Here is a 21,735-nt window from a genome sequence, read left to right as displayed (position 1 = left end):
AACAAATTACATTGTAATGACAAGTGTATGTGAATTAATCTGTGAAATGAACTGTTAATAATACTATAACAATTCATGCAGAGTAATCGATAGTATAATCATATAATAACGAACGGGATGTTTTCAATAGAATATATTATAAACTGGATACGTTATATACTACTACTACTACTGTACGGATCAAAATTACTGATTCAACTTGAACGTGTGCACGTAAATATGCGAAATTTGACAAAACAATGTAATAATTTGAAAAGGGATTCAAGGCTTACCGGTGCAACCCCCGTTGGGGCTAACAGACACTCGGCCCACCCTTGGTCCCACTGCGCGGTACACGACCGCTCCTATCCCAACACAAATTTTCATAGCTTTCAGATAACATTATCTTACATAGAAAAATCACGAAACGCTACTATTATTATGTCAATCAATGTCACTAAAGATTATATTTTTATGAACATTTCTTTTTGCGATTTTAAATCTAAAACCAAGACTTCGGTCTACAACTATGAATGTAAATTGAGAGTAGTACTACCCTAAGTATCACTAAAAATTTAATGCATAAGGGAGAACAACTGTGATTTAGGAGTTGAGAAAGGCAAATATGAAGAGTGGATAATGGATAAGGTTGCGTTGTATTTGCGCGATGACTTGTTTGAACTACAAAAACTTTGTATTTATCTTACTAAAGCTATTTTAAATTTTAAGAATCCATTTAGTTTAATTTTATCAAGTTTAAGCTATCGATTTTTTAGAATTACGAATTTGCTAAAAAAATCTGCCTCTTTCCTTAACTTTGAGTGCGAGTATATAGTATACGAAAACTGCAGGATTAGTTAGGCATACGAATCGACCTAATGTTGACAGTGAATGTCTTGCTCATAGAATAAAATACTATATAGTAGTAACTAATTACTTTCAATGCAGTATAGTGAAGAAGGGTTAAGCCTCTTAAAAGGTTGTTCGACTATATAAGCTATAGAAATTATTTTTTGCCGCCATGGTTATTCTGTTTTGTTGCGTGATATCTTTTATTCATTACAGACATTCAATTATTTATAATCCTTAAAATCGATAATTGTTATAGAGTCTCAGCGATTTTTTATTACATTGGCGTTCATATAGCACGAACGTACGTAGCGTAATAACTTATGTGATAATGTACTCCGCGACTTGATTTTTCTTTCTTTTTCTCATTCACTTTTATTAATTTATACGAAGGACTTACAATGAATGTGGCGACGAATCGTTTTGTGAAACTCTCGCGCCTGCAGGATCACTTTTGTCATTTTTGTTTTTAATCGTAGTCTTGTGTAAAATTCTTTTTTTTCTTTAAAGTCTCGACAGTCTTGACCGACTGAGCAAACAACAAACGAAGAGAGAGAAAAGTGGCAAGTAACGAGGACTTAAAATGGAGCAACTAATTGAAAAACTCAAGGGGGCATATGCTGAAAGTGAACATATATTCAAATGATTCATGTAGTAAGGCAAGAACAGAAAGTAGACCGTCAGTTGTACGCGACCATCGGTACAAGCCTACCGAAGACTCGACAATTATAATTAGACCCGCACGCAATCACAGCGATATAACAACAATCTTACGAATAGCAACAATTCGACCATAGCTCGATGGTGTCAACTTCATCCCTACAAAAGTTACAAATTTAAAATATAACAACAGCAAAAAGATAAATAATGGTTCAAATTCACGAAGTTTAAAACAGATACTAAAAATTAATGCAATGACATTATTGCATTTTGTTAGTGGATACAATTTTTTTTTTATTCTGAAATCGGCAATCATCAAACAGATTTAAGTAAAGAAATAGGATGAAGGTAACGCGAACGATCTATAGGTGCGCATAAAAATATTATAATATCGTCAAGCATCGTATATAATAACAAATTGAAGCTCAGGACAGATGTGGCTCCTCCCTCATTAGATTTTTCATTTCTTCGTAAATTAGTTTTGACTTCCCTCCCTTCATTCTCTAGTCACATCCTAAATTACTTATTTACGATCATCGTCGTTGTTCTTGGATTTTTGCAGACAATCGACATAAATGTAACGCTTGCTTTGTAAATAAGTAAAAAGTTATCTCGATCAATTTGATTAATTATTACTTGTTCGAACCCGGACGGGCGCGCGTCGTCCATGTCTTTCTTAATATCATTCTCAAACGGATTTTTCAGTTCGTCTACCTGTACAATGACTTGAGTTATCTTTGGCTTTCAATCCTTGGCGCGCGTTTCTTACTTTTCTCGTTCGTTATTTCCGCACTTGACTGTATAATAGAAGCAAGTAAGAAGCAAGATTTTATCATTAACATTGTCTTTCTTAATTAAAAAAAAATCGAATCACAGCTCTCATCAATCTTATTTTCTGAATGTTCCGGGTATGCAATGACATAAACGGTGATAGTGTAATGCGTAGAGCAATAGCTGTTAAATTTTAGTTATCGGAAAAAGGCAATTTCATGTATATGAAGGGAGCTGCAGCGATTGTTTTTTTATTATTTTACTAATCGTCCGCCGACATTTTTTTCTTAAACGCAGAAGCTGAATTTTCTCTTTTTTAGTGCTTCTTGATGAACTTCTTTCACATCTAGTAGGGTCGAAACGATTTGATTCTTATTCTACGATTACCAGTAAGTTATTTTCATGGATAATTAGACGTAGAGAGTTTTGCCTGAGCACGATCTCGCTATCTTTTCTCGTCGCTGGCTTGCATGCAAAAAACTAGATTTGAATGTGTTTTTTAATAATTCAAGTTTATACTCCGTTGATACACATTGTTGCACCGGAGGTAAAAATTTGTTTCTGCGATAAAATTCCATTTCATGGTGACGAGCGATTGATTGGATTTCGAGCAAGCTCGGATAAAAAAAGCGAAAATGCGAGGGAAAAAATTCAACAAGTGAAATTGGTTGCGCATCTGCAGTTAAATTAAAAAAAAGGAAAAAAGTCGATACCCGCGGTGGAGGTTTATGGCAAATCCTCTTAACCGTCCGTGAACGGAGCGTGGGCGGGTTTACAAGCCAGCGGCGACCAAAGAGTACAGTCAGCGTGCCTTCGGCCTCTTTCCGAAACGCCCATATCGCGTTATGTAGCAGCTACATAGACCTAATACACTAAATTCTTCTCGATTAAAAGGTTTGTTTGTTAGTTTATAAGAGAGAGGTTATATGTAATAACGCTACGTTAACGTTTTTTTTATTTGTTTTTTCTTTTTTATTCTTTTGCCTTATTCTTTGCCTACGAACAACGTCTATGATAGAGAAGTGTGTTCCGTGTATTTTCGAGAGACCGCGTGGAGGGTTGGTTGCGGTCGGTCGGTACGCGGGCTGCTCGTAAAGTATATAAGGAAATAAAAGGGAACCTACGAGCGCGCTAGGGATTTTAAAGGGAAGTAATACTTTTAAAGCAGATAAAGAAAACAAGAAGAATACGTTTCACCTTTACGTAACGAAACAGGATTTCTTTGGAGAAAACAAAAATTATTCGTATAGAAGTCTCAAGCATGAGTACTTGTTTTTTAGGATAAATATATTTTTCCATTGCAAGGTGTATTGCCGTAATTGAGAAAAATTGCTGTACTACTGTAGACTGGTTACTAGCTCAGAATTGCTTGTTTTTACTGAAGTTTATAGCAGCGTTACTTTATTGATAGATCGAGATCAATTTCAATTAAAAGTAATGCACCCTCCACGTGGTTCTCTATTTACTCGGAAGTAAACTACAATTGATCCTAAGCTTTTTATATCTAGAGATTATTTGTCGCAGCAGTTTAGTTTCCCCAATAAAGAATTATTCAGTTCATGGTTATCATACTTTATTGCTACTATTTGGATTATAGGGAGATAATTGAAAATAGTCTTGCAAGGCTTTCCTCGATCAAATAAAACTTGTACACGTTAAACTCGAGAAAGTAACCATTAATACTGCGATAATTCATCTCTACTATTGCGCGTAATATACACTGTTTGCTAGTAAAACTTTGTAACGATTCCCTTGGATATAATTAATTTTTTTATGAGTACAATGGTTATTTCTTATATTGGTGTATTTTGCTTTTTTCGAGAAATTTCAAGTATAAGCATACGTATTTTAAATGTAAATATTTTATCTTTGCATGCAGGACAATTACGTGTACAAGTTTTTTGAGAGATTTTCTTATGACTCTTTATTCAACTGTCAAATCAAATCGATGTCCTATTCCTGCTCCTGATAATTCAACGCATAGCATCAAAGTTTTTAAATAATTCTAAGTAAAAAATAATCAATACTCAAGAGACTCATATATTTTTACTCATAACATGTTTGCGTGAAACGACTTCGTGTGCCAAAATACGCCAGCTAAAGAACTATTAAATCTCTCTCGCGGCTTAACATAGATCTTTGGAAATTCTTTCAAAATATGTAGGACTTTGCCACCGGACTTTCTTTAAACCTCAATTTTTGTATTCGGACGTTTGATTTTTTGTCGTTTTAAAAAACCATTAAATGAACTTAAAAAATAGTATACAATCGCTTTTAGCGTCATGTTAATAAGAAGTTAATCGATAAACATATTAAAAAAGATTGTATATAAGAGAAAAAATATAAGAACAGTTGTCCTTTCCCATGGTTCAAACAATATTTATACTGTCATTTTTATACGCAGTTTTCGCACGTATTTTCTCGCTTCCTCTGTTAAATACTTTTTCGTTCATCTTTTTGTTTTCATTTTTATAGTTAATACTTGAATATAGAGGCGTGTCGTGATCGCCCAGAAAATGCACATAGTCATTCTTCCTTAATCCGATTTTGTTCTCGCCATACAACAAAATTTTCAACGACGACGTCTCTCGGTTTTTCGGTAAATTTGTTGGTTTACCTAATGGAAGGGAGGTAGAGGCAGGCGACGCTTCGCTTGACGAAGGACCACGGAGTTAGCCAGCCATGCGTCTGTGAACATTTTTTTAACTTCCGGTCAGGGTGTTGTCTCTCTTTATCAATCATGTTTAATGGTATTTTTTTATTTTTTTTTTTACTAATTTTTCTAATTTTGAATCGCAATGCATTGTATTGGCGTTTAAAAACCAACTCGAATCAACAAGAGATGATTACTAAATGGCACGCAAATACAGCCAATACAAATAATTTGTAAGTGGCAAAATAAATAATACTTTTGTATAAAGTTTTTACGTGTCCGGTAATTATACAAAGAATTAACAAATACAAACTCATTTCAAAAAATGTTTAAAAATACTAAACGCATAAAGGAAATAACGTTAACGTTGCTTTCGCTTCATGCTGCCACTCAATTTTATTTTATCCACGTATTATTCAGACTAATTAACAACATAATTATATTTTTACGCGTCGAGTAATTTATGACTCTTTATATATTATGAGACTGTATAATATGTAGCATTTATTAATAATTGTAAGGTTGAATAATTTTTACATTTATGTGCCACGATAAACAAAATTTTACTTCAGTTTAACCCCGGGCTCTCCAATTTATCATTGATGTTTCAATAATATATGCTTAAAAACTATTAAAGTATTTAAACAGATTGTGTATAATACCTCACGTAGACATACTCATATAGGCAATATTAATATAAATATATTTAAATAGATAAATCGGACGAATAATCGAATGCAAATCACATTATAGTTATAGAGTATATTAAACGCAAAGCGATATCAGTATATCATCAACAGAATTTATCATATTTATTATTTTAGAAAACATTTAACGCAACTTTTCACCTTTTCACCACTGTCGATAAATTCTTGAGAAGCTCAGATGAGCAGCCGCGGGCAAACAAAACGTCGGCACTTTCAGCCACCCTTTTAATATAACGCGCTCCTCTGTGCGCGCATACGTGTGTACACAATATTTACAGAACTCCGCCAGCTTCTCGCGTATAATTAACTCACGGCTCCAGCGCAACGCGCTCGCGATAGAACGAATTGAGAAGCAGACGGTTTACTCTTTAACGGCTCTACCTATTAACTCGCTTCCTTTATTTTTATCATTCCAAAATTGCCAAGAGTGGAATCGCGGATAACAGCCGCAAAATTGATGCGTGAAGAATCGAAATTGGAGAAAGTAAACAAAAATTAAGCGCAAAACGATACGTTCTACCGCGGTGCTATACGCCGTTGAAAAATGAACAAACGCGCGCAAAAACGAAAACAAAATAATGCAAAAAAAGAGTCGGCAGCGCGGAGAGAGGAGAGCGGCGGAGCTTTACATGAAATAAAAATTATAAAAAGGAGAAAAAATACAACATCAGTCAATGCTCTGGGTACGCGAGGCTGCGTATGTTTTATTTTGAAAAACAAGGTGTTTTCCTTCCGAAAGCTCGCGAGCGAAATTTTTTTCGTCTGTTTTTAGGGAATATTATCGAGATGTACGCACTGTAATTTTTTTATGGGGAGAAACAGAAGCGAGTATCATCGAATACATGTTTTTCAGCAACGTAAAGTAGAAATAATGTTTTTAATTTTCGCGTCGGAAAAGCATAGTTTCAACTGGACGAACAAAGCGAACATAATAAGGAAGCTTTATTTCACATAACAAAAGTCGGGGTATTACATCGAGGAAAATAAAATATCGATAACGTCGCTCCTGCAAAAAAAGGTTCAATCTATTTCCATGCCAGAAGCGAAACCCTCCAAAAATTTACGTCGAAGCAACAGCCCGAGCCCCTATACACAAGCCTGTGGAATATACGCATTCGCCGCGGCAGCCAAGCCAAACAGTTTTGCGTATATACAACAGCGTCGAAGCGTCTGACCACTGGGTGGCCCGAGCCGGCCAGCGGCTCGGCGTCACAATAAGCCGAGCCAGCCCCGTTATCAAGCTTCTCTCCGCATCCCTTCGTCTCTTCGGCGCGGCCGTTTTCTCGGACCGGCCTCTCTACTCTCCAAATGCGTGCGCAGCAGTAAACGGCGAGCTTCGACGATTTATGGCGTCGATGCCGGCCAACGCGTTAAGGTAATCACTGTAAAATACGGCGGTTCCGTTGGCCCCCACGCGCGCGGATGCGTTCGACGCGTATACGTAATATTGAATTTTCCCGGCGTCGGATAATGCGAGAGACTGCCCGGAAGTTCGTAAGAATGTTCGCTGGATATTACTGGTCGACCGCTTTTTGGATTATATAATATATGATTCGATAAGCCTTGATCTTCGACTGGAGTTTCTCATTAAATGCGCGTTCTCATTCCTTTCGTTTCGTATAAATTAATTATAGTCGTTCATTGTATTGATCGTTCAAGAAGGCAAGATGTATAAGTATGTAATTGTAGCTGTATAGGCCAACGCTGCACTCGATGCATAATATAGAATTTCGACCCGGTTTGGAAATAAGAAAAGAATTCAGCTCGCTTTAAATACGCATATATACAGTATACAATTATCACTGAGACGCACACACAGTGTACGCTTGCTTTTCCTCGCACCCCCTAAGTAAAACTGTAGTTGGTCCATGCACGAATTTCCACCCTTTCGCATATGTTTGTTGCTTTGTTCTTTCTAATATATTATCATGTATAATACGTATGTACGTAGAGCAAAGAAATTTTTCGTTCGGACGACGCTATTCCTTCCGGCGACCTCGGGTCTCTTAAACTCTCTTGACGCACAGACAAACAATATCGTGCACCCGGACAGGTGGTAATAATTATAGTTATATAATAGTCTCTTTATTTGTAAATGGTTTATATCATATGTATATATAAGCGCATCATCATGTATCGCATCGACTCTTTATTTATATGTTTTATTTCGCTCGCTCTCTTTTCTCATGTCATCTTTCTCTCTTTCGTGCGTGCGGTGCGACAATATCGGTGTCGTCGCGCGGGGCTCATTGTTCGGGAATGATTCTGTACTCTGTCGGATAGCTGTGAAGCGACGTGTCTCCGGTAGTGAGGGGCGGTAGTCCCAAGGTACCTGCAAAGTACCACCAAGTGCCCCTAAGTCCCCTATTGATCTTCAACAGTTTCGTTGTTTTTTTTTTTATTGCTAACGGTACGCGGTGAAAAATGTGTCTACTGAAGGGAACGAGTTAACATAGCAATGAAGTACTCGAGTAAATCAATTTAAAAAAACGTGAAAATTATACACCGAAAAAATTGTTGAATAGAGACAGACTGTATGCAATGACGACTTCATCACCTCGCTAATCGATGAGCTTTCAGAAGAGAGTTTTCACTGCGTACCTCGATTTACAAACTACATCGGCCACTGCAAAACGAAACGTACGCAGTTTTGAATTTACCCAATAGTTAACTTCAAAAAACGGCATTTCGGCGTTTGCCTGCCGTCGCACTGCATTACACGTTTGTATTTTTTTTTCTCTTTCACAGTTGCGTGATGATAGTAGTAATACGAAAGAAGCTACTGGCATTTGAGATAGAAAAACAAAACACTCTACGAACTACAAAAGTCAAAAAGCTACACAAATCAAACGAGAACGAAACAAAACAAAAGAATAATGGTATAAGAGAGTGGCGGTGGTGGTGGTGCTGCATTACTATGGGCAAAAAGTGGGTTGGGGATGGGATGGTCAAGGGTGGAGGGTTGGGGGGGGGGGAGGGTTAGAGAATAGAAAAGCGGTGTGGCGCCAGAGAAAATGCGATCTCGCAATACGATTCCATATCCGCATCGCGTACGCGCTTCTCACGCTCAAACGAGAAAAAAAAGCGGACGCATACAATCGAAATGCGCGCGCGGAAGGGGCGGCAGCCGCCCACTCGGCCGATTCGAATCCGCTGTGCGCTGCTCTGGGCAAAAGTGCATTTTTGGTTTTCCAGTTGAGCTTGACAGCTCGTCAAATAAATCAAAGCTCGCGAGCTCACACATATGCATATATATATATATATATATATATATATATATATATATATATATATATATGTATAGCGATCCCAACCAGCGGGGCTGTGGCATCGCGATATAAATTTACGGCGCGCTCCCGAATAAAAAGATCTCCTCTGTCCCCGCGGCTCTATACTCTTTTCGCCTCACTCGTCGGCTCAATCCCTTTTTTCGAAAAACAGCGAGAGGGACAAAACGGCTTGCGCAATGTTTTTCGGACGTTGGAGACTCTCTGCTTTCTCTGTGTGAGTGTGTGTGAATGTTGGTCTCTGTACTTGATGCTCGCGCGCGCTCCTGTGTGTGCGTGTGTGTGGGCAATAGCATTGGGAAATACGCGTGTGCTCTACTGCAGCGCATAGTTTTTTCGTATATAGCAGTCGCGCTGCAGGTATAGCCGTGCGTTAGCGCAAACACCTCGACGTGACGGGAATTCAATCCCCCGCAGAGTACGCACTGCTAACTGTACCTGTACGCACCGCAGCCATGCCTCGTGAACCATTTGTTTTTGCCTTACGGAGAGTGAAAGAGAGTGAAGGGCGGGGGGGGGGGGTGGAGATTGTATAACGAATTATTGAGAATGATGTGCGCAGGCCAGTACTGGCGATTTACAGATCGGGAAGTATCGAGTGGAATGCTGTGTACGAGCTTTTCGAAGAGATCACATTCATCGGCCCAAGCGGAAAATGTCGAAAAAAGCTGGCTCGTTGGCTTTGAATTAATTCGATGATTTTTTATAGATGGATAGCCATATGGACGGCCATCGAGAGCAACTCAATTTTTTCGTCGTTTTTTATTCGTTATCGAATTAGTCATGCGAGTGCGGCGTTTTAATTTGAAAACGCAGCGATATGCAGCCAACGGATAAGCGAGCGGTGAAACCATTTTCGAGTTTTGATCGAATGGGTGCCATAATTTCCGCTTGAGAAGTGAGTGATTGCAACGAATGGATGGAACGGTTGTCATTCTACAATGTATAGCCAAGGAACTCGTGGGTATTTATTCGAAAAAGGAGTGAGAGAGCCAACGTCCGAAAAACATTGTTTGCAGTTTCAAGCCATCGTGCGCAGGACGTGCGTGACGATATTTGCCCTTCGGTATCGGGTATAATCGAGAGCACGATCGCATATACATATCACGAGGTCGCAGTTTCGTCTGGCGCTCTGCGCTGTTGCTCTGTGCGTTTGTTTTTATTTTTCACTCGGGCTATTACTCGCATATGTACACAGTAGGTATACACAGACGATCGTAGTATCGACACATGCGTAATTAAATCGGGATTTTCTCCTAGTCGAAATCCTACAGCCCGTACTCTAGTGCCATTTTTTTCTCGTTCGCTCTCGCGCTCACTCTCGATGTCCGTCTCTGTCGCTCTTCCCGACGAACTTTCGTTTCGCCCGTTGCTTTTGTTTTGTCGCGAGAGCTTTCGCGAACGATGCCCAAATCACGATATCCCTCAGCGTTTTTTCAATTTGGCCTGTCGCCATCATTCTTCTGAAACTCGTTTTCGTACAGCCATCGCGATTTTCGGCCGAAAAGCAAAAAAAAGACGCCAAGTTCGCGAGATTGCCCCCGGACAAACGAGCTGAATTAAGGAGGAATCAAATGAACGGACGAGAGCGAGTGAGAGCGACGCGAAACGAGGAGACAGGCTGTATACGCGAGAGAGCAATGGGAGGCAAACAAACGAAACGAAGGGAAAAAAACCAAACAAGGCTGCACAACTGTGACGTAGGAGGTGAGAGAGAGAGAGAGAGAGAGAGAGAGAGAGAGAGAGAGAGAGAGAGAGAGAGAGAGAGAGAGAGAGAGAGAGAGAGAGAGAGAGAGATAGAGAGAGAAAGAGGCGGGTACATAAGAGGGGGCGAAAGCATCGTCAGGCTAGATTGGCAAAGCCGCGCGCGCGCTCTCAGGAATTATTACTCCCTCGGCGTTGTATCGCGCTCGAGACCACCTGCTATTTGTCTTTCGCCGCGAAACGAGGGTCGTGACGTTAATAAAGATCTCCTTGCAGTTACGGGGAATATTAAAAGATTCCTGATAGCGATCGGATTCGCGCGACGCTTTTGTTATATCCCACGCGCGAGAGAAAAATATTTTTATTCCGCGAATAGACGCTCACAAGAGCGATCGATATATAGTTTTGTATAGCGCGCGGTTCTATATGAATTGCAAATCGGCGCGGATGAATTTTTTGCGTGCGCTCGAGTCGAGGAAAAGAGATTTGATTGGAATAAATTAATAAAGCTGTTACACGCGACGCGTTGATTGAATGGGCAAATATTTTTTCTCCGATATTTTTCATCAGTACGAATATATCATATTTATTAAATTTCATTGCTTTTCGTGTAAAGCTGGCTAGCTCGCGAGTATCGTCGCTTTTATATATATATATATATATATATATATATATATATATATATATATATATATATATATATATATATATATATATATCAATGTCAACATGTCAAAGTGTATTTCGTCAGAACGTACTGAGCAGCGTTGTAGGGTAGGTCGCATGATCGATATCTGTGAAATTGTCTCTATACGAGTATCTGTGTAAAGGTTCTGCGTAGAAAAAAAGAGAAGGTGAAGTAAAATAACGTAAAAACATAAGGAAAAAAAAATTTCAACTCTAAAAGCAAACACAGATTTTTGTTTAAATTTTGGAAAAAGGACTTCCGACTAAAAACGTCTATGTTTGTACACGGATATATGTACTCCATTCCGACTTGCGCTTTTTTCATTTCGCTGGTGCGGATGCAATAGCTCTCTCCGCGCGCGCGCACCTGCGCATATAACTCTTGATCCGAAACGTAATTATAGCCGGCGAACGATCAGCCGTTACTGCTTCATCAAACTCGGCCTACACCCTTCCCATCTTGTTCGAGAAACATTTTGCATTAAACGCTAAGTGATCTGGTTGCTCGTAAACTTTGTGCCCGGAAGTCGTTGCGATCGTCCGCGAAAAATTTGAAATCGATTAGTGTATTATATAGTGCTCAGATAATAGTTTCATGTGCGCGGGAAATAAAAGTATCGTATTTACAATATTGCGCGATTCCCAAGAAATATTTGTATAATTTTAAGGTTCAATAAAGCTTGTATAATATTAATGTATATAGATTCTTTTATATTGGGACGATTCGAAAACCGCGCGTAAATTTATGTGTATATTTATTGAATATTTTATAGTATGCGTAATTTATATACTCGTCATTTAATTCGGCACAACGTCATGTCGTTTTTTCGTTCTATATATAATACGTTCACCCAACAGCTTAATTTATTTACTTATATATATATATATATATATATATATATATATATATATATATATATATATATATATATATATATATATATATATATATATATATATATATATATATATATATATATATATATATATATATATATATATATATATATATATATATATATAATATATATATATATATATATATATATATATATATATATATATATATATATATATATATATATATATATATATATATATATATATATATATATATATATATATATATATATATATATATATTAAAGTTTAATTGCCGTATTTATACACATATAATTTATTATTTACTTATATAATATATAGGTGTCTTGTAGACATCCGTGCGGTATTTTAATCATTAATATATTCATTCTTAAAATCACTGTCATACAAATGATCAACTTATATAAATTGCACATGCAATTTTCATGTATCGATACACCCCTCGTGTATAATATTATGTATTTATAAATTTAAAACCGCGTTCACTTGATTCATTTCGAAAACGCGGTCGTTCTATGAAATAAAAAAGAGTCGATTCGCGCGATTCGAAGCCTCACTTTGACGTCGAATCAACTCGCAGTATAATTTTGTACAGTTTCCTTGCTTGGAAACGAAAGCTCTGACCTCAAAAGGTTTTCAATGACTATATCTGATACGGGCAGATCATCTGTCTAAATATACTTTTGTCGCTTGGACGAAAAATTCGTGAAACTCGCCTCCTCGTAGCCGAATGACTTTTTGTGCGCGTGTGTGCGTGTATCTCTGCTGCTCGAAAGAAAAAACCGATAAAAATCGTACACACCGCGTTGAAGCGCGAATGGCTTTGGGCTTTGGAAAAGCTTAGCCCGAAATGGATATCTCTACGAGTGTATAAACCAACAAGTATGATATAAGGTATACATGTCTACGCATACACGAGCACACGCGCGGGTGAGCCAATAACTCGCGGTTGCGCAATGAGATAGCGACGCATGAAGAATCAGGGCTGATCAAAGCCTAATTAGCGCTGCACCGAGCAGACGCAGGCTAACTATCGTCATCCGCTTTCGGGCAGCGTAGGCGCTCCAACGCGTGTGTGTGGATAGCTGCTGTCCCTCGCTCATCGTCGGCCCCTCTTAGCGCGAGCTTGATCGTTATCAGCAGCGCGTTTATCATTAGTAAGGTAGCAGAGGCGACAGGCCAGAGAGTAGCGGTGGTAGTTAAGTAATAGTAGCAGTAGTAATAGTAGTAGTGGTGGTGGTGGTAATAGTAGTAGTAGTGGTAGTAGTAGTGATAGTTATAGCAGCAGCAGCGTGCTTTATAACTGAGCGAGTCGTTAATAAAGCCCGTCGTCGTCGATACGAGCGACGGGGCAATTATTGTTAGGACAACAATAACAGCAACAACAACAAGAACAACAGCAAGAGCGGCATCGGCATCAACGTGGACGACATGGATAATCGTCATAATGGAGTTAGTTCACAGAGGCATGGCGTTGTATAGGTCCATATTGGGATGGTAGAAGAGTGCGGTGGGGGCGGGATTGTGATGATGGCCGCTAGCGGCGGCGGCAGCAGCGGCCGCGGCCACCACCGCCGCTGGCGCCGCCTGCACGTGGTGGTTCAAGTTCAGGTGGTTCAGGGCATTGCTGGGCGCGTGGTGGTGATGCTGGTGGTTACCACCGCTGCCAGCAGCGGCAGCGGCAGCAGCGACGGCGGCGACATGGTGAGCATGGTGAGCTTGGGCTGCAGCAGCTGCCGCTGCCGTGGTAGTATTATGGTGGTGGTGGTGGTGGTGGTGGTTCAGTTGGTTAAGGTGGTTAAAGCTAAGGTGGTTACCTGTTGGGTAGGGCAGTCCGAAGCTCGGGTAGCCGGAGTAGCCGCGGCCCGCCGCGTATGCCGCGTACGCCGCTGGGAAGCCTGTGAACAGGGCGCAATTTTCTGCATTACAATAAGTATCGAGATCTTGGGGCAATGATCTACATTGCCATATTGGGGGGGACAAGATAGGGAGAGAGAAGGAGGCTAGAGGCTGACCATCGATACCTCCCTCCCTCTCTCCGTACACGAGAGCACCAGAGCTTTCAAATTTATTTCGTTTGCGCAAATTGATAAGCCTGCTGGTGCCTCGTAAAAGTGGATAAAAGTTATCGGGTCGTAAAATATGCGTATTTTACTTACCATCTGGTAATGCTCCCAGGGACCACATAAAGTCTATAAAGAGAAAAAAGAAAATGTTGATTAATAACTCGTAAAGTGCAGAAGAGATTGATTATCTTTTTTTTTTAATGCTCAATAAGTCTCCAGTTTTTCAAAAGTTATGCGTACATCATGGTAACGTAAAATTTTGAATATGTATGCAGCCGAATTGTTCATTCACGTTGAGCCGACTTCTTTTTTATTTCTATTGATCTCATCGAAACTCAGAAACAAAAAATGTATGAAAAAAGTATTGAATGAAAAATTTTCGGTTCGAACACTTTCGTGAACTTATTTATCTTTGAGTAGAATTAAAAAATACCAGTGAGAAAAGATTCATGTGGGTTATAAAAGCGACTAGGTTAGAAAAATGTGATATTGACGGAAAAAAAACGTAAAAAAGGCAGAAAAAAGAAACATAGTAAATATAGATAGAGAGATAGAGATAGACAGATCGAGATAAAGAAATAAGTAAACAAAAGAAAAAGGCATTCATGAAATTTCATAATTTGACACTAATTTAATAAAGACCACACAACTAAGACTTTGACTAGATCGCTCGACTAGCGTAATCGACTAATTCTCGTATAAATAGGTAACTAATTAACTACGCGCGGACGATTATATAAAAAATATATCTCAATCTACGACAAAAGAAACCTTCCTAAATTGTCTATGGTTATTATGTAGCCTTAGAGGTATATTAGTTAATGACATAATTACCGGTTAGGTTAAATGTTCTATGCTTTCTAACACAGCTTATTAGATATTAACTATACGATTGGCAAAGTTCCCAATACAGGCATCCAAAGTTATTGCAGTATGCATACTGAAATTCGTAACGTAATATTGCAGTATCGGATTCGCTACTACCATCATTCACGAGTCTACACGTTATGCGCCGAATTAGGAACACCTGCCAATCTTACTACGACATATACATTATTCGTTTATATATTGACGATACAATATTGATATCAATAAACACCGACCACAATCTACACTACTAGCTCATTTAACTATTCTATGTAGTATATTCGCGCACCACTCGCGCGGTGCGCACACGCAAAATATTACGAGTATTGAGCATTTAGATATATAATTATATATTATTTCTATAGTCAATGAGATACACTGATACATATTAATAGTATTAGTGATTCCGTACCTAATGGTTTCTACAGGGCTGGTTTTCGATTATGTCAAGCGCACAACGTCAGTTTTTGGCAATTGCTCTTATATCCATTAGCATATCTGTTTATGAATGCGAAAAAAGCGAATGGAAACTGGCGATAATAAATGAAGACAATTCAATTTTGCTTGGTTTTCAAATAATCATATTTTTATTTCATATATTATTCTGCTTATTTTGTGCAGTTTATCAGTGCAAGCTTGGATCTTTACGTGCGTAATATTTGCTTTATACGAATAGACAGATGCGTTTATTACTTTCGAGATACAAAGATCCATTCAACAATTGCGTGTGCTTTTAGTTATCGCAAACAACGAAAAAATCAATAACAATTTTCGCGTTGTCAAAAAAGAATGGCTCTATACATTGCACAAAACAACAGCTTATACATCGCGCGTCATTATCTCTAAATTAACCGAGAGACAAAAAGTATACGTGGAAAGTTACACAATCATCTTAATAAACGCGTTTAAACGCGATATCTCAATCTACTAATGTCGTATACATATATGTTTGTTCAAGTCTTTTGCTGACGTTCTTTTCTCAAGTTTTGAACAAAAACTGCGTCGCTACTCGCTCTTTCTCTTACTCCGCCAACTTCTCCCGCGGAGCGAATCTCTTCTGTGGGACGGGCGAGCCGAGGAAATCCTTTAAATTTACATAGGTTTTCTTTGCCTACGTAATGTTTTCTCTCGCTGTTTCTCTCTCTATGCGAGTGTGCGGGTGTGTGGGTGTGTTGGTCGGGCTCGTGGAAGACTGCGCGCCCGCTCGCCCCAAGTGTGTTTATACGGAATAGCAGTATAGAAGCGCGGCAAGTGTTGCGTGCGTGCATATGAGATCGCGGTTTCCTCGCGGCAAATTCATTGGAGCCCGGCGTTTCTTCGCCTTTAAGTTTCAATCGAGCGAACTTTGAATGCACGCGCCGCGGGGTTGCATTGAATACGCAAATTTCAGAGCGCGAGAGTGTACGTGCCGCTGCGCGTGTTCTCGGAATCTAACGCCGGAGCGGGTCGAGAAGAAAAATTGCCCTCGGTCTGGGCCTCTTCGTGCAGTGCGAAAATCATTGTTAAAGCTTTAGGTTACTCGAATTTGTTTTGTTTTCTTTTTTTCGATTTTGTAATAGTACATATTCCACGAGCGGGCGTGTCTTCCACGAGCTTGCGATTGTCTCAGCTCACACGTACCAAATCAAAATCCGGCCCAAACTATGTTATTATAGTAATTATGAAGCTTGGTGATTAAAAAAAAAGTATTTTATACAGAGTTAAACAACGAAAAACCTCATGGTTAAGTTTTCTACTTACGAAACTGACAGTGTTGCGCCTCTTAGGCAAAGTACGTACTTTTCTAGGACACACGTCTCACGCATTAATATTAAGTATAATGATGCTATGTAGCTTAAGAAGTGTTAAATACTATGACAAGTAATTAAGGTGGACAGGTATTATAAGGTATATAAATAAGGTTTACGTATAGATATATGTATTTTAGTCTATACTCTTCAAAGAGGTATAATAATAATGATAATAATAATAATACGTATATATAAACTATGTAACGTAGATTTTTAAGTAATAGGTATATATATATATATATATATATATATGTAGGTTTTATTACAGCCGCTCTTCTGTGCATTCTCTCCGGAAGAATTTTCACGCGACGATCGACTTAGACACGCGTGTACACGACGAGAAAATTGCGTTAGTCTTTACTGATGCGCTGACGGAAACATAGTATAAAAGAAGCAATGTAAAAAATCCGAAAGGACTTTTTCTTTGTCTCCTGGGTTCGGTAATTGAATTAAAGAAACCAAGAATCCAAGTTGAAAAGTTCCAGTGGATCTTCACTGATAAACTTTACTGATTACTCGGCCGTTTGCAAAAACAGCGGAGAAAAAGAAACGGGCAAAAGTAGATGCAGCGACGACGGCTTGCTACTCGAGCAGCTATTTACTTCGCAAACGAGCAGCACTCTTCGAAATCACTTACAGCCCGTAGTCGCAACTACTGGATTAATCAAGAAAATACCGAGAGAAAGAAAATAATGTCCTTCCGGAAACTGACGAAGCCGAAAGCAGCAAAAGCGGCAGCGCAGTTTTCTTTCTTTCTCGAAGAGAGCATAGTGTTGCAGCAGCAGCAGTTACGGCACTTTTTTCGTGTTTTTTTTTCAAGGAAACGACGGCTGCCAGGCTTTCGGTAGTCGCGCATTCACCGGCAAAAAGCAAGAAAAAGGACCAGAAGAACCGCGGAAGAAATTTAATCGCGATAAGCGCTGCGTTTTTGACACTCGCGCGAGAAAGAGAGAGGCTGCTGATGCTACTCTGGTTGTCTATACTTTTTGGCGTCTCGACGCGAAATTCTTCCGGGCGAGAAGTACCTAAGACATAGTTCTAAAGCTAACGGCATTTATATAGATATTAAAACGACTCTCCTTCAAATCTATGGTTTTTACTGTCTAGAGATCTCAATGATATTTAGGAACATATTATTACTTTATATAGATTTACGCAATAAATAAATTATAGATTCTCGTCTAACTAAATGGATCCTAGATCGCCTAGATCTGTTGATATACATAATTTAAGACTAATAATGTTTCATGTTTGTTTTACACCCAGAGAATGTCTTCCTTGCTGCGATATTACCTAGACGTAATACTCTGAAATAGTTTTCTAAATATGCATAGTTTAATTATAAGGAACTATGTTTCTAGTAGAAATCGACAATCGGTTTTTACAGGGAGTTTTTACGTGGGGTGTTTTTCAGAAGTCGTAAAATATGGCATTTCCAAAAGTATCGATGAAGCCGTTTTCTACTAAAAATCTACATTCTAGTAAAAACATAGATAAGAGATTTTTTAACGATTAATTTCATCAGTTTCGTTAACCACTTTATCCAATATTTTTGTCAAGTTGATTGCACTTATTTTATTTTGTAGCAAGTTACATACCAAATTTACATGTATATTCTTTGCGTTATCACTTTTCTCAGGTATTCACTTGCCCCAAAATGAATAAATAACTGTTCTCTGAGCGTATAGCAGTGAGTGTTTAGTTAGATTATGTGTCAGTGTCATGTAGTCTGCAGAGGAATTTTCCCTTGTCTCGTTGTTCTCCCCGTGTACACATGTGTAAACGTGTGCGTGTGTGTATATAAATATAAATTACCTAACCTAAATATCTCGACGAATATAGAGAGAACTATTACAAAAAACTAATTAATAATATGTAATGCTGCTTTCATAAAATATATCAATATTAATATATAATATCAAGTGCTATATCGTTCTGTCATCGTCATCAGATAGGTATAAAACAGTATATTGCCATTGTCTAGAACAAATATCTTTCTCTTTCATAAATATAAGTACATGTATGCATGTATATTATATGTAAATAATTATATCAAATCCAATTCTTTTCGTTAAATATACATATATATAAGAAATTTATACGTGTATGTATATATACATGTACGTATACTTGCATATTATAGAATTCAATACATATATGTATCTTTTCATAAGCTTTTTTCTGTCCTCGTGCGTGTATATTATATATACTTCATAATCATATACATATATATTATCGTTAAATAGAATACTGTTCCTCTCAGTTTCAAATCGTCCTTCACTTTGTCGTATATAATAACGTTCGATCATTTGGCATTATGAAATTTCATGAAGTTCTCCATCATCATCATATATATCATCATGTCATCATTAAATATCAATAATACAATTATTATAATTATTATATATGTATCTGTATTATACTAGCGAAAAATATTCTCAAAAGGCGTGGCGAGAATAAGAGGTAAACTTTCTGCGAGCGCCAGCCACTCCTCCTCCGGCTTCTCTCTTTCTCTCTCACCACCGACAACCCGCGCCTTTACCGCGCTATGTGCACTCGTTCGCTCGACCCCGCTCGCGCGTATTGCTTTCGCGCCGCACGCTGTACACCCTCTTCTTCTTGCGGCGAGAAAAGAGAAAACGCGCTTGCGACTAGCGCCACTTTCCTTTTTCCCAACGCAGAGCGCTCGCTTTTCTCGTCGCCATTCGTCACCGCGAGCGCGCTGCAGCTGCCGCCATCCCTCTCGAGACTATTTCTCTCTTCGCCCAAGCACACGTATGTGTGTATATGTCTACCCCCTTTTTTCTCCTCGTTTCGGGTCAGGTATGCTTGTATTTGCACTTATTCGAAAAAAAAGAGTTTGTTAATTTGTGCACGAGGTTATGTGTGAGTATTTATTTCGACAATAACGATTATACATTTATAGAAATATCATCTGGAAAGCAGGCATGCATTTGAGTATACAAGAGAGTATTTTCATATTCGACGCCGGTTATACGAAAGAAGAGAACAAAATCTGCGGAAGAAGCTCGCGGGGAAGAAGAAATGAATCACGCGCGCGCGGCGAACGTTGCACGCTCGTATGGGCCTATTTGGAAAGTATGCGCATGTATGTTTTCATCATACGCGCTTTTTTGCTCGCGCGCGCGCGCCAGCGACGCGCGAGAATTGAGAGGGGGGGAGCTAGAAAGAAATCTTGGCTCTGGTGCCAGGACGAAAAATGAGCTTTCTTTCTCGCTTCCTCGTCCAAGCGAGAATGAAAATGTCTGCAGCGTGTGTATATATATATATATATATATATATATATATATATATATATATATATATATATATATATATATATATATATATATATTTCCGCACGTGCCAATCTGTCGCTTGCGCGCCGAGAGAGCTCGATTCAACGCTAACTTATACATTTATGCGTTGTGTGTATGTGTTATACGTCCAAATTCTCGCGCCCGAGGCGAGAGTTCAAAAACAAGTTTTTTTTCTTTTATAAAAATATACAAGTGTAAACGCAAGGACATTTTTCTCTCGCTTTGACTCATTCGCGAAAGGATCCGACGTGTTGTCCGACGCTTTCGCGAAATTAGATGACTTTTTGGATGGCTAAGAGCTACAATCTTTACTGTTCGATGGCAAGTTTGGATTTTTGGCACGCTATTCAAGCTAAACTATAAGTAATCTTTTCCTGACGTAGTCGTTTGTCCTCTTTGTCTTTGGGTGTATTCCGTTTTGTCTCGAGATTCTCGAGACATAACGAAACGTTCCGATATGTAGTGCTGAAACGCAAAACGGAACGTTCCAATATAATCCGCTGTTGGCGCTGCTGCCAGTACTGGCAAAACGGCAAAACGGAATACACCCTTTATTAGCTTTGCTATGATAGCTATTGGATATTGACTATATGCTACGGCCACTTGATTTCAAGGGCAACGATGTATTCGAATATATTACCAATTTAGAATATACTTTAATACTGATTTTTTTACTTGCTTTGCGCAAGTTTGTTTTTTCGTTTTAACTTCATTCTTATAATACTCTTCGGTTCTTTTAAGTTAAAATATGTAAATTATCAAAATAAGTTTCTCGATTCATCGTTTCGTAAATAAAAATCACATGTAAATATAAATATAATTTGACTGCGTTTAATACTTTTCGTTATACTTTTGAACTCGTTGACTGTCACAACTTTACTCTATTAAACACTTTATTGTCCTACTAAGCTACTCACTAGGAATTATCTACCAGTCTTTTGTGATGTGTCCGGTTTCACGCGATTTGTTTCTTTTTTTCGACTAGAACTGCGTCTCGACTATCTATATCAAAAGTGAGGCCTCATCGGTAACTACTCTGATTAATCTAACCGCTTTTTATATCTCTACTATCGTATGTTACCTATCTAAAAATTTTGTTATTGCTAATCCTTTCGAAATTCTGTCACTACGATCACAGTGTTCCTAAACTGAGTACGTTGAGCAGTCTCCTTTTAGAACTCGATTTGTATCTTTGATTTCCAATCGTTTAAAAGTTTATTCGCTAGCTACATTATGATTGCACTTTTCGATATGTCAACACATGTTTTGTTCAAAAACACATCTCACTTTAGAGTTAAAACTAACTTTCACTACAGTATTTTCTTTTAGACAAAATTAGAGTTTATAAGTCGATTTCTTTCTAGATTAGAGCATTAATTTTTGGCACGTCATTCACTAAAAAACTTGTGTCTCAATTATCTACTTTTATAATCTCTCGACGTAACTATACATCTACCGCTACTAAGTGGCACATTTCAGTAAATCACAAGAAATTGAGTCGTTGTACAAAAAC

At 38.4% G+C, this 21,735-nt stretch overlaps 1 protein-coding gene across 22 annotated transcripts in view; it reads right to left on the bottom strand.

The window, feature by feature from the left end:
- LOC100122401 (RNA-binding protein Musashi homolog Rbp6) overlaps positions 1-21,735 on the bottom strand; it is a 542,632-nt gene that overhangs the window by 21,470 nt on the left and 499,427 nt on the right. For 7 of the 22 annotated variants that reach the window (XM_016981715.2, XM_016981718.2, XM_032596994.1 and 4 more), the window contains 2 exons: positions 14,339-14,371; positions 13,997-14,098 (listed from right to left, as the gene is read on the bottom strand). In XM_016981715.2, the coding sequence (XP_016837204.1) occupies positions 13,997-14,098; positions 14,339-14,371 (135 nt within the window). Of the gene's footprint in view, positions 1-272; positions 345-1,004; positions 4,948-7,682; positions 7,952-13,996; positions 14,099-14,338; positions 14,372-21,735 lie in introns of those variants that run through there. The other 15 variants (XM_016981711.2, XM_016981712.2, XM_016981714.2 and 12 more) reach the window with 7 other exon arrangements.

Source organism: Nasonia vitripennis, chromosome 2 (assembly GCF_009193385.2).
Source record: "Nasonia vitripennis strain AsymCx chromosome 2, Nvit_psr_1.1, whole genome shotgun sequence".
In the NCBI taxonomy this organism is placed as follows: domain Eukaryota; kingdom Metazoa; phylum Arthropoda; class Insecta; order Hymenoptera; family Pteromalidae; genus Nasonia; species Nasonia vitripennis.
The sequence above is the reverse complement of the archived record's forward strand: the minus strand, read 5'-3'. Positions and strand labels throughout refer to the sequence as shown.